The following is a 14,583-nucleotide window of genomic DNA, read 5'->3' on the forward strand; positions in this document are numbered from 1 at the left end:
GAACCACTTGCCCTTGTTCCCTCATAGAGCTTTGGCATTTGCATTATGTTGTACACAGAGCATAGAATAAAATACCATTTTATGATACTGAGAACTTCACACAATTTAATGAATATCTACATGTGTTGCTGCTGGAAATGGGGAGAGCATTACATGGTGTGGCTTCCATATGTATGCATGCATGTATGTATAGTTATCTTTAGATCTTAGTTGTGATTTTTTTAAAAGTTTCAGTAGAACTGGTGTAAGTTCCTTTCACAGAAATGTGCTAGACACTCTTAAGTGGGACAGCAGGTCTGGGAGCTTCTAAAGGCACCAGCAAGCATTTGTATGTGCACAGTAGGGTTTTTTAAATTTAATTTTATTGTTATTTATTGAAATTTATAGTCTATCCTATTGAAACTGCAGGATTGTTTTCCTTATTAAAAAAGATCATATTCAACAAGATAAACTTAGCAATCATAAAAGGTGAGACATCTGTGCCAATAATGTGAGAGGCAGTTTTGACAATTCCTCCTGTAACCTTCCACACCTCTCACGTTTTTCTGGGATCCCCAAGGCCTCCAGAGCAGCCTTTTAGAGAGCTGCCAGAGGGGTGGGGAATGAGTAAAAATAACCTTTCCTCACCCCCAACCCCTTCCAGACTGTGTTACATTTATGTAAATAATGGAAGGTAATTTTGCATGGGCATGCTTGCATTATAACTGATAACAATTTACATTTCTGGTAGCCTAATCCTAAAGTAGTAAAAGTCTGCCATTGGTCTAATAATGACTGATGGCAAACCTCTATCTCCCCCTCCCTTTTTTTAAAAAATGTCAATTTTCTCATTGACATACTGAAGCTATCATTTGTAGCCAGATCATGGCAAATCAAGCTGGAGAGGTGGTGGAAAAGCAGTCTTGTTTGTACAACTTCATCATTAATCTTCACAGATTAATTGAATTGACCAGATCAATTGGTTCCTAAGAGCATTTGGAGGAGTGGAATATAGCTATCGAGAGTGCCACTGTGAAAAGCAGCAGACAAACATAATGCAAATTGATTTCCCCTTTCATTCCTTTTGTAAAATATCAGCAATCTTTACTCTGGGATGGAGTGATCTGGGTGATATGTTGCTTGTTCGTGGCAGCATCAGATATAGGCGCCCCAGCTTGCTTTAAATAGCAAACTCCAGTACCAACGTTTTATCCAAGTTTGTTGCACTGTCCTCCTTCGGCAAAGAAACACATTGCCAACTCTGCAATGAGTTATTAAAAACATTGCAGCTAACGTTCAAAGCTTATCAACTTCTGACAAAAGGAGCATCTGGAAGAAGCAGCCAGCAGCCTGGGATTGCTAGTTAATATCCTGCGTTTGGAAGAGAGCACGGTCAGTGTGTGGAAAAGAATATTTCCCTGCCGCTGTGGGGCTTTAAAGGTGCCAGCTCTAGCGAGGCTCTCCTAATCAGCCTTCCATCAGTTCTTGCCTAGGCGTATAAAAACCTTCACCAGGGGGGAAATCTGAGATTGCTCCTTGTTCAGCACCAGGAACTGGGGACAGCTCTCTGCAGGCAAACCTGAAGCCAGTTTCCCCCTGCTGTGGAGAGAGAAAATTGCACAGGCCACTATGCAGCCAGCAATGATGATGTTCTCCAGTAAATACTGGGCAAGAAGGGGCCTGTCTCTGGATTCCGCTGTGCCCCTGGAACACCCTCTACATGGCAACGTAACTGTAAGTATCATGGGCTGCGTCAATATAGGATGAATAAATCCGATGTTTAAGACAGCTTCGGGATTTCCCAGCAACTTCTTGGAACACATGCAGGATTCTTCTTTAAACAGATTTGCTTGCTCAGGCTACGGCTCTGCTGGGTTGGCAGTCAGTTTTCTTCCCCCTGTCTGCCAATCCCATAGCTAGCTCAACCTATTTACGCACAAGTAATCAAGAAAGGATTTTATGGGAAACAAGTCTTTGCAGGGAGGAGATGTCTCTCACATACATCCTTTGAGTGACTTCAGTTCTGTGCTTAGATACAGAATTTAATCCGCTTTTGTACTGAAAGCTCACTTGCCTCACCTTGGGATTTGCAGTATCTGCTTGGTGATTTTTTAAAATAATTTTTACTTGTGAAGTCTAATTTTTTCTCTTATGACAGCCTAAGGCTATGATCCTAAGCACATGTGCTTGGAAGAAATCACATTTGAATTAATGGGTTTCCTCCAAGTAGAGCTGATGGAACTAAGGTGTTAGATTTATTTCTGAAACCAGTAATACCTACAGAAATACAAAGGGGTGTGTGTTGGAGAGCTGTTCTGGTTCAGATGCATTGATATGTCATGCATAATAACTGTTGGCCATCACTGGTGATGTCATTTAAAACCAAAGTAAATTTCTGAATGATTTAAGGCTATGTGGACATAGCTTTAATTCTTTTATTTAATAAAAGGATCTGATGAAATTAATAAATGTCCCTTAGCTGACAGTAAGGCTTCTGACAAAGAAAAGAGAAGGGAAACTTTTTTCAGCTATTTCCCCTCTTCATGGCAGTCTCAGCACAGCCTTAATCGGCTTGACAGGGTTGGGACTTCTCTAGCCGAGCAAGACCATTAGGTACAACCCAGTGTCTCTGCCATAGCTGTGCATTCGAAGGGTAATCAATCTTTCCCTGCAATGAACCTTTCTTTGGGATTTCTTTTTTTAAAAAGACTGGTGAATATTTGCTGGCGACAGCAAAGCAGTCTCCTGCAACAATGAACATGTCAATAAATGCAGCTAAATTACACAAAATGAAGAACAAGGTGTTAAATGTCTTAATGTAAGTGAATTCTGCACATACATACCTGTTATTAGAAAGCAATTGAATATAAGAAAGTCAGTCCTTTCTGTTATCAGGTGTTTTTTGTTTGTTTGTTTTTGGAGATACATTTTGTGATTCAGATCTTGGAAAGGCATAACTTTTTGATTGTGTCAGTGATTTGTTAGTAGATGTATATCTTTGGCAAGTGGACCTGCAAACATATAATCTAGTTTGACCTTACATTTGTTGCTTCTGCAGCAGTGGTAGCCAATGTCTGGAAACTCCCTAAGTAAATGCTTAGATGTGTTTCCTGCCAAAGCAGGAATAATTTATTGCTTTGTCAGTTTTGTTTGGTGGCAAAATCACTGGGTACACTTAAAGAGAGAGATGTACAGTAGGTCAAATTCCATCATTTCATTCTGTCAGGGATTCTTCAAATGTGATGAATTTCTATCTTCCACACAGAACACTTGTGTGCATGAAATAATGAAAATCATTCTGGTTTAGCAGCATATGCTGCTGGTCCCCCTGAGGAGCCACAATTTGACACAGCATCTCAACATGCCTACATTATGTGCACATATAGCAAAATAGGAAAATCTCTTACTAGTGAAACTGTATTGTCGTCCTTAAGCTAATTACAGTAGCCACAGGTTCTTTTAGATCCCACTTGAATGGAGACGAAATTACGCAATGCCCGGTCAAGAGTTTATGAACGGATTGTTCTATTTTAGCAGATTACCATAACACATGGAGTAGAAAAGAGATAATAAAATGATCTATATTTTATGTAGATCATGTGTCATCCCTCTGGGTTAGACAGGGGACAAGTCTTTTTACCACAGCACCAGAAAATGAAGCTAGACACCCAACATTGTTTCTGCTGTTTGGTTTTGCAATGATGGAGAGCAGGGAAATAAATGCCCGGTGCTCATGCTACCCCCCCACCCTTTAATGAGAGTTCCTCTCTCTGCTTTTATGCCTCCCTGATTCTCTCACCTGATTTCAGTCCTGGCTGGTTCTTATAGGCTAAACATCATTTACAGTCCAATATATACAAATGTCAACAGCAATTTCTCCTAGCAGCAGCTTTCACATGTGGCTTTGAGCAAGGTGTCCTGATAGGTTTAGGCATCTTGGTTGCCCCAGACATGACCTTCATCACACCTCTTGCATTTTCTATATGTCACACCACACATAGTCATTGTTTGTGTAGTAGCTAAATCATCTAAGTTGCGGCAGGTTCCCTAATTCCCAAGGTGTTTCCTGTGGTGGGTTCCAAGAGAGTGGGCATTGACCAACTTCACAGCATGTAGAATATCTAACTATATATAGACAGAAAATTTCCACCCCCAGAGTCCCTCTGATATGGCCGTTTCTGCTTAGATCCATGTTCTCAGATTCTAGGGACTTGTTTCAGTCTGAGGGTTTGGGAACTCTAGCATTGTTACACTGTCATATGTAAAAGCATTTCCCCACACAGTATCTTACAATAAATCTCAACCTGTTTAGGAAATTTGTCATGGTTGATGTGGCCCTGAGAACCCTTTGATTAAGTGTTTTATCTTGTTTGCTTTCGTTCTTTGATTATACTTGCAATTTTCTAACAATTAGCAATTGTAAAGAGTAGCTTTCAGTGTATTAAGGCTTTTTATCTACTTCACATATTAGTTGTCTCATACATTAATGTGCATTCATTGACTTTAATAGAAACAACCTACTGAGTGCCCTCAAGTTAAATGATGCTGAGTATCCCTATCATCTTGCACTAAAGAGTGCTAATTCAAAATACCCTCTCTTCACAATGTGAGAATAAATACACAGTGGAAAATAAATAGGCTCAAAGTAGGGGTGTGTACTAAGCACAATATTCAGCTGGAACACAGATTTGGTGCTTTGGAAAATGCCCCTGTCCAAAGCACTTTGGAGACTACCTGATTTGTCTCAGGGTCAAAAGCTGTATCTGTTTCAGGAAAATGAAGCTTTATTCCCGTCCCACTTATTATTATGGGAAAAGATATTTTAAAAGTTGTAACTTTTTCCATTTTGGCAGAATTAGCTGAAATCTTCAGGCCCTTTCAGAGGGACTAAAGCCTGCTGAGATAGACAAATACCGTATTTTTCACCCTATTGGACGCTCCGGCCCATAGGACGCACCTAGATTTGGGGGGGGGGGATAAAGGGAAAAAAATTATTCCCCACCCCACAGGCGCGGGGCTTCCCCTGCCCCCAGCCCCCAGAATGGGTCCCAGAGTGGTGCCGGAGCCGTGCCGGGCTCCGGAGGGTTGTGCGGAGCTGCGCCGAGCCCAGGAGTGCAGGCAGCTCTGCGCAACCTTCGGGAGCCTGGTGCAGCTTCACGCCGGGCTCCAGAAGGTTGCGCGGAGCTGCGCGGAGCCCGGGAGTGCAGGCAGCTCTACGCACCGACCCCTCTCGCTCTCTAGGCTTCAGCGAAAGCCTGTATTCGCCCCATAGGACGCACACACATTTCCCCTTCATTTTTGGAGGGGGGAAAGTGTATCCTATAGGGCGAAAAATACGGTAGGTTCAGGGGTATTTGTGTTGGTCATCTTTAAAATTTGATATATATTTTTAAAAAGCCCTTTAACTTTTCCATATTGGACAGAATTGGATGAAATTTGCCATAGGACAGGGCAGGAGGATATCAGAAGGGGATTTATCAAAAACATGGAGTTGATCATGGTGTGTGTGTGACTGTTCTAGGTGAAGTCACACTGCCCACAAAATAACAGGTTTGCAGCCTGTATCTGCATCCACTCTTTGGAAGCCATGATCAGTGCTTTGTATCTATTTACCTGATATGTCAGAAGTGATGCCTCCAGCAAAAAACACAGTTATACAGGCCCTCATAACCTCTTAACTAGTAGTGTAATGCAATAGGTGGGATTGTCCTTAAAAGCAGACCGGAAACTACAGTTTGTCCAGAATGCAGTAACCAGAGTAGTGGAGCATGTTACACTATTGTTATAAGAGCACCTAGATTAAAGCCTAGTATTTAAGAGCTTTAAAAAAATATCATATAGTTTAGACCTGGGCTATATGTGAGGGAACATCTCCCATATGTGCCTCTTCACTCCTTGAATGAATCTAGCATCATAATCTTGCAATCTGGTGGGCAGTGGCTGTGCTTTTAAATTGTAGGAACGCGGGTGGTGCTGTGGTCTAAACCACTGAGCCTCTTGGGCTTGCCGATCAGAAGGTTGGCGGTTTGAATCCCTGTGACAGAGTGAGCGCCAGTTGATCTGTCCCCTCTCCTGCCAACCTAGCAGTTTGAAAGCATGCCTGTGCCAATAGATAAATAGGTGCTGCTGTGGTGGGAAGGTAAATGGCGTTTCTGTGTGCTCTGGTTTTTGTCACGGTGTCCTGTTGCACCAGAAGTGGTTTAGTCATGCTGGCCACATGACCCAAAAAGCTGTCTGTGGACAAACACCGGCTCCCTCGGCCTGAAAGTCAGATGAGCACCACAACCCCATAGTCGCCTTTGACTGGACTCAACCATCCAGGGGTCCTCCCCCTTTTGCCTTTAGTTTATAGTACAGTGGTACCTCAGGTTAAGAACTTAATTCATTCTGGATGTCCGTTATTAACCTGAAACTGTTCTTAACCTGAGGTACCACTTTAGCTAATGGGGCCTCCGCTGCTGCCACGCCACTGCTACACGATTTCTGTTCTCATTCTGAAGCAAAGTTCTTAACCCGAGGTACTGTTTCTGGGTTAGCGGAGTCTGTAACCTGAAGCGTCTGTAACCCAAGGTACCACTATATAGTGACTAGTAGCTATGTTATGCATTAAAAAGAGCAGCAAGCTCTTGTTGTGAGTGGCAATTCCATCAAAGGTGAAGCTGAATTCTCTTGATGAGTGTTCCCCTCATTTCTAAAATTTCCTTCCAACAAATCTTTGACTGAGCAGAATATTTCAGCCATGTAGGTATGCCATGAAGCTCTGTTAGGCAGGCTTTGAATAATTGTATCACCACAAATTTCACCATTTCAGTCTTTATTGTGTCTTTCTGACTAATTAAGCAAGGTCCTAAGGTGCCCTGCCATTGCTTCCATATTTAACCTGAAGAGTGCCTTCTAGCTTTCAGCTATAGGCTGATAACTCTGAAAACACATTTAGCAAGTCATCCATATGATTAAACAATCACTTCATTAAACGTTTAGCGTTAATTGTGTTTTAATCAAAGCAGGTCCCTCAGGAAGAGTACTCAGTGCTGAGGACTTGACTGTCAACAATTCTGCATTATTTTGACATCAGTGAGGAAATGATCCCCCCCCCCTCAAACAGCTATATGATTCTATGTGGAATCTCATTTTCAAGCAAAACTGTTCTTCATATATCTTCCAAGTGTTACTTTTATGGAAACATGTCCCAATCAAACAAGGGAAATCTGTGAATAGGTTCAGGTTCCTTTGCTGGGTTAGGTCCTGCACAGAAAAAGGGATGATTCAAAATCCACACAAAGATTATTAAGTGGTTGGCAAAGAGAAGCAAGCACAAGAACATTAAGAAAGAGTCTGCAAGATTAGGCAAATGGCCCACCTAGTCCAGTATCTTGTCCTCGCAGTGGCCAACCAAATGTCTGAGAAACCTGAAAACAGGACCTGAGCACAATAGCACTCTCCCCACTTGTGAGGATAAGGTTGTAAATGGCTACTAACTCTGATGATTATGTTCTGTCTCCACTATCTGGGTGTCAGGAATGAGCCAGCTCCAAGCAAAGGTTTTCAGCCAATGCAGAAAGCAGCCAGGAACAGGGAGGCTTTGATGTTAGGCAGACAAGGGAGAGCCGGCAGCTGCATAATTTGGCTCTTCCTGACCTTGACGGGCGAGCTGATAAGACAGTAGCTGAGAGCAGGCTAGAACACAGCCAAAGCTCGCTGGAAGCTCAAATGGGCGCGAATATCCAAGGAGACAGTTCGTCGGAAAAGGAAGAGGTTGGCACTAATCCAATCTCTCTGAGGAGTTGGCGAATAGGAGGGCTTCTAGACCGAAAGCAAAGCAAAAGACACAAGGGGCGTTGGTTCAATATATTCTGTAGACACAGGAAGGAATCTTCAGAAGGGTCATCTTGAGTAATGGTGCTGGAGACTTTGTTAGAGCCGTCCGGAGCTATCTGTTTGTTTTTGCAATAAATCCTCCTTTTTAATTATCTACGGTAACTGTGTTATCAAGCTGGGAACCTGGACTCCTGACACCGAGGCAGTATGCTTCTGAATGCCGGTTGCTGGGAGGGGAGAATGTTGTTCAGCTCAGGTCCAGTCCTGCTTGCGGGGCTTCCCAAAGGCTTCTGGTTGGCCATCATGAAAACAGAATGCTGGACTAAATGGGCCACTGGTCTGATCCAGCAAGCTCTTCTTATGTTTGTACTTGATTCCAGCAACTTGTATTCAGAGACACACAATGGAGGTAGGACATTGTGGCTGCTAGCATTTATAGCCTTAGTCTCCATAAGGCTACATTTCTATTGAATCTCTGCAAGGACGGCAAAAGATATATTGAGTATCTATGGAATAATTTTGTATTGTTTAACCATTTTCACCTGCCATCTCCTCTTCACTTAGGATCATTAGTATTTAAATAAAAACAAAACTATCATAAATATACAAGGCAGGATTGTTCCAGAGGGAGATTTATGAGATGAAGGCAAAATGCAGATAGCAGGCGTCTCTCAGGGCTCACCATCCACTGTAAAAGGCCACCTTGCCTCACAAATCTCGTTAGACCATTTACTGATTTTCCATGCTCTAAAGAGGAAGATCTTTCCAAACTCCAAAGCCATTACTAAAGCACAACTATTTTTTATATTAAAAAAATCATAGCTAGTCTTTCATTTGGCTTATCCAAAATGGTGCCACTTTCCTTTTTGACAAAAAGGGCTGTAAAGTAACCTCTAACCTTCACCCAAAGCCCCCACCCCCAAAACCCCCCCACAGATGTGGAAATGCTTCAATGGGAGAACAAGATATAAAAGTGCAATTTTCATTTCCATCCAATAATAGGTAATCAAGCAAAGGTGCAATCATGAAATTTTGTGATGTTCTATGTGTGACTCACATTTGAGTTTATAATGCAGAACTCAAGAACCATAGTTGTTCTGCAAAGCTTGTGAAGTTTGATTTCTCATTGGCAGAAGATCCAAGCCAGAGTTTTATTAAAGAATTATAATAACCAAAGTTGTAGAAGTAGGATAACATGCTCCATGATGCTATTTCATTGATCTGTTCTGAAAGAGTAATCATTCATGTCTGCAATTCTTCTCCTGAGCACACCTTTCAAAAGGGAAAAGAACCTCTCTTGTAGGAGATATCTTAACACTAAAATCAAGTATCAAGATATCTTAATACTAAAATCAAGCAAGAATAGTCTGCTTGAAAGGAAAGCTTAATGTTTTCTTAGGAGTGCACAGAAACCCTTCTGTTTTGCAATGTATTTTCTTTCAGCTAAACAGAACCAGTTCTGGTAAAAACGATGATAAAAAGGACAATAAAGGTGCAAGCAAGAATGAATCAACATCAGAAGGAGGAAAGACTGCGGTGGTGTTTTCTTTGAAAAATGAAGTTGGTGGCTTGGTGAAAGCTCTCAGACTTTTCCAGGTAAAAAAACAAACCCATCTTTTTAAAACAGGTGATTGGAAAAATCTATTGTGTGGATCTATTATGTGTTTACGTCAGGCCTGGCCTTCCCATGAGGCAAGGTGAGCCACCGCCTTGGGTGGCAGGAGCCACAGTGGTAGCAGACCCAGCCTCCAAGGAATGCATTGTTGGTGCTGCCGCTGTGGTGGCATCGATGGCTGTGGCACACTCCTTGGAGGCCGAGTGTGCTGCCTCCATGGCAAGCCCCCTCATGCCACCTCTATTCACCTATTGGTGAATTTGGTCAGCAGGTACAAGGGTGGGTGGACAATATCCTCCTGGTGTCAATACACCTAGCTCCATCATTGCCCTGAACCCCCAGCCTATCTGGCAGCAGGTCAGTATGTCAAGTCCAAAGTCTTGGGTCAAGCCACAGAAGCAAAGTCCAAAGGTCAGGAAACACAGTCCAGGGTCAATCCAAGTAGCCAAGTCTGAAGTCCAGCAGTCAGGATACAGTCCAGAGTCAAAGACCATAGCTGTCAACGTTTCCCTTTTTTAAAGGGAAATTCCCTTATTCCAAATAGGATTCCTCGCAAGAAAAGGCAAAAGTTGACAGCTATGACCCAGACACAGTCCCAAGCCAAAGTCCATCAAGATGGGCAGTAGAGCAGACACAGCACCTTAGCTCTGCTGCCCTTTCATACTTTGCAGGCTGATTGCAGCAACTGTGCTTGATGAGACATGTGACCCTCACCTGTTCCAAGCCTACTCCAGCTGAGGAACCAGGCACCTACTCCCAGAGCTAGCAAGCTCCACCTGGCCAGCTAGGGAGCTGGGCTGTGGGTTCTTGCCTAGCTCAGCTTTCAATAGCACCCCTCTTGCTACTTCCTATGCCTCAGAACCCACCTTGTTTGTGGGGTAGGGAGTCCTCTGCCTCTGGTGATGGGTCCTGCTGCTCTGGTTCCTGTGCATTGAACTGCATTCCTTCACCATCCTCCATCGGCCTGTGAGTACTTCCTTCGCCACCCCCTGCTTGCCATGGTGTGTCCCAGTCCTGGCTACACCCCATGCCAGGATCCTCTTCCTCCTCCCCGTTGCCCTGCCAGTTCATGACAATCATTAGTTACTTTTTCACATGGCACTTGAAGTGAATATGTGAAAAAGCAACTACTTTGTTGCAGAACAGAATATTGTTTCCATGCTCTTGATGTGGCTGTTTCTTTGTAATATGTTTATGAATGCTATTTGGCATGTTATCTTGATTATTGCTGATAGCAAAGTGGGGTAACATTGCTCAGTTAGACTAAAGTAGATTGCAATAAATACTTTTCTTGTATCTTCACACTATTTCATTTCTTGCCCATTAATTTAACTTGTCTATAAATTGGGCATTGAATAGTATAATTTTTTTTTTTACACTGAACACCTGTTTTATAAGAAATGGCCATGGTAAATCACCTTTAATCATCCTACAATAGTTACAGTTTTCAGATATCTAATAAAATGGAGCAATTAATACAGGCGTAATTTTACAGCACACTCATTGAACTAAAAATAACAAATAAGTAATTTAATACAGATGAAGGATTTTCTTAACTCAAATGCCTTTATATGCACATTAAACTACATCCTGTTCAGAACACCCATTAAACCACTTCTCTTCTAAATGAATTCAGCGAGTCAATGAACCAATCTTTCGTTCTGTCTACAGGAGAAGCATGTGAGTATGGTTCATATTGAATCAAGAAAATCCAAGAGAAGGAGTTCAGAGGTAGAAATTTTTGTGGACTGTGACTGTAGCAAGAAAGAATTCAATGAGCTCATTCAGTTGTTAAAGTATGAAACGAACATTGTAACTCTGAATCCACCGGAAAACATCTGGACCGATGAGGAAGGCAAGGCTATTGTTTTCTCTTTCAAAATTTGTTTTGAAATTAGCAAAGCTTTGTGAAGAAGCAGTGAGAATCTGATGCCTCCAATCACTCTGTATTTCCTCCAGAGCTTGACTGTGTTCCTTGGTTCCCCAGGAAGATTGCTGAATTAGACAAATGTTCCCAAAGAGTTCTAATGTACGGCTCTGAACTGGATGCAGATCACCCTGTAAGTGTTCAGTAAATGCAGCCAAGGTCGGTCAAGTAAACATTTGTGACAATTTGATGATAAAGAACTGAACTTTCTTCTTCTTCAAGTAATTAGAACTATAGCTATAATTAACAAATTATTATTAAATATTATTATTCAAAACAACTTAAGTAGCTTAATTTATATCCTTTCTTTGCACCAAATGGCACCCAAGGCTGTTCCATAACTATAATTGGAAGAAAATACAAAATAACAATGGAAGAAGATACAAAATAACAATGGAACAAAACATTACAGAGTTGTTATACAGTGCATTATGCAGTCCATGTTGTTTTTTACTTACTCCTGTTGTAGAAATGATAAATTGCTTAGGATGAGATACAATGTCTTGTTGGCAAAGCCAAGCCATGAGATGTACAATATAATAGGCAGCGGTATTTTCCTAGAACTGGATGCATTTTTTTATTAAGTATGCTTGATCCCTTCAGCTCATTTCATAACCATGATGCTAATTGCAATAACCTTCACTGAATGCAAGAGGGAGGTGGGTTTCTTTAGAAATCCAGGGATCTTTTGTGACAACATATGATACGGAAGATATTTCAGGAGTTTCCTTGACCCTGCCCCTTTGCAATGACAGTTTGTTGCATGGGCCAATATCGTAGAATTTGTTGTAGGCTATCTAATTCAATTCCCTGCTTGATACCGGAAATCCAGCGCTGTCAAGCTTCTGCCTGGAGTTCTCCAGCAATAAGAAGTCCACCAGCATCCTAGAAAAATGGTACTGTTGTTGAACTGCTTTTAGAAGGAACACAGGGAATGATTTTTTACTGCAGGGATGGAGAATCTATCACCTTCCAGATGCTGTTGGACTGAAACTCCAATCAGCCTCCCATCAGCATGGCCAATAACCAGGGATAATGGGAGCTGCATTCCAGCAACATCTGGAGAACTACATGTTCCTCATCTATGGTCTATGCCAACTGACATTGGCTCTCTAGAGAGGGATTTAGACCAGAGTCATTCCCAAACCTACTTGGAGATGCCAGAAATTGACCCTGGGCATTTGCTCTGCCATTCTTTCCCTGTTCAAATTCTTACAAAGTTGCTTCTAATGTTCAGCTGAAATCTACCATCTTCTACCTCAAGTTCCTTAGATCTAGCTGGAAACAAGCCATTGCCCCTTTCTGCTTTTTGAGGACTGATTCACCACTCTGATTTGTCCTGCCTCCTGACGCGCTTCAATATGACAGACTGATCCCAAAAACATTCAGCTAATGCATTTCAGATTAAGGTGCAAATCCACTCAGGCCATTTTCATGGTCTACAACTTCTGCTTAAAAGAGATGCTTTAGAAGACTTGGGATAGATTTCTTCTGCCTGCTCCCCACCCCTGCCAGCTATTATGCTGTATTTTCAGTGTGACAGAGCTACACAAGGTATCACAAAATAAATAAATAAAAATGACAAACTATCCCACTGCTCCCCCCGCCTTTTACCTTTTAGATTACTTTCCCCCTTTTTTAAATGGTGCATATAAGTGTTGCTCTCCAAAATCACCCGGGTACTTAAAGTCATGCCCACTGCTATTTCACTTAAAAGAATATAGATATTAAATGAGCATTCCTAGCGGTGTGGGAGGGGAAAGAAGAAGGCAATTGAAAAGCTGCTCACACTCTGGGAGATAATTATGAGGTAGAAATCATAGCATCCTTTAGGCTCAGCAGGAATGCAGCCTCCATGCAGGTTCCTTGTGTTTCATCCCTGTTTTTAATACGGCAGCACTGTTTCAGCTCATATTTCACACACACTGCAAGGCCCACGTACTGCCAAAAGCCACGACTCCAAAGCTGGGGGAAATTAACCTCTTGCCTTGCCTTTTTTCACTCTCTCTTCAGGAAGGGAAGTCTCCTCCACTTAACTGTGGGGAGGAGTTGCGGTGGGCCACGTGGCCACCCATTCTCCTCTGGGGGCGGGGGACAAAGTCCCACTTTGCTCAGAGGATCCTGGTTTTGTCATCAACCAGCCAGCCAATCCGCTGGCTGGGGATGTGTGGCCGGGACCCATTTAAGCGGAGGCGTGAGCCGGGGCGCCCTTTCTGCTCTCAGCTGGCAAGGCTATCTGCCGGACTTCAATCATCACATCATAGGGTGCACAGAAGTGGCACAGAAGGTGCACATGCTGGGTGGCCGGGTGATTGTGCACCCCACCATTGTTTACAGCAAGATGGCCCTATTTTGAGATGATGGCGTACACCTTTCCGATTGGGGAAATGATATCTGGTTGGCTGATATTGCAGAGGACGTGAAAGATTGGTTGCAGGTTTGAGGGTATTTGGCGGTGAGCCTTTGGGCTCTTGTGGCAGTTAGTCATTGGGTGACCTTATGATGGGGAGGGGAGGTGTGGCCATCACCTGTTCCCCCAAGCTTAAGGGTATTCTGTTAAAGGAATCTTGTCAGAAGCTGGTGTGGATCTTGTCCGAAGCCAGGGGCGGGGCTAGGGCCACGCCACGACCCCTGCGGGAATCCTGGGGGAGCTTGAGTTGGTTTGCATCGATGGGGCTCCCCCTTCTGGTGGTTTACCCTTACTGGACTCCCTGCGCAATGGGCAGGAGTCAGATATAGTCAGGTCTATTCAATGCCTAAGCCAATACCGCTCACATTCTGTAACCAAATAAAGTTGTGGCCAATATTTGCCCAATAACACTAACCAAATATTCTGTGTCCTGGTGTTTTATTCATCTTCGAGGGGGGTGGTTACGGGGTCTCGACACGCAACCTGGGAAAACTGAAGCCATTCTGGCAATTCAATGGCTATTGAATTAAAAGAAAGAAAGAAAATGCCATGGATTTTGTTCTGTGACTGGCAAAGGTATCCCAACTCTTCATGACTTAGAGCATCATTACCAAAATCAGCACCAGGCCTAATGGAAGCTTGGGGTACTCAGAAGTTGACTTGCTTTTTATAAGCCTAGTGTAAACTCCTTCCACTTTGATTTTTTGTAGCCCTCCAGATGCTGTTGCACTATGACTCCCATCAGCCACAGCCAGCACTGCCAATAGTTAGGGATGGCGGGAGTTAGAGTCCAACAACATCTGGGGGGTTCTCCATCCCTGCACTAGCAGATCA

General features: G+C 42.9%; 1 protein-coding gene across 1 annotated transcript in view; it reads left to right on the forward strand.

Moving 5' to 3' along the window:
- The first annotated feature begins 1,608 nt into the window (after window positions 1-1,608).
- The window catches only part of TPH2 (tryptophan hydroxylase 2), a 62,512-nt gene continuing 49,537 nt past the window's right edge, over window positions 1,609-14,583 (forward strand). Inside the window, exons 1-4 of the mRNA XM_028747685.2 lie at window positions 1,609-1,713; window positions 9,241-9,393; window positions 11,084-11,267; window positions 11,372-11,472. Coding sequence (XP_028603518.2) covers window positions 1,609-1,713; window positions 9,241-9,393; window positions 11,084-11,267; window positions 11,372-11,472 — 543 coding nt within the window. The remainder of the gene's footprint in view (window positions 1,714-9,240; window positions 9,394-11,083; window positions 11,268-11,371; window positions 11,473-14,583) is intronic.

This window comes from Podarcis muralis, chromosome 10, assembly GCF_964188315.1.
Source record: "Podarcis muralis chromosome 10, rPodMur119.hap1.1, whole genome shotgun sequence".
In the NCBI taxonomy this organism is placed as follows: Eukaryota; Metazoa; Chordata; class Lepidosauria; order Squamata; family Lacertidae; genus Podarcis; species Podarcis muralis.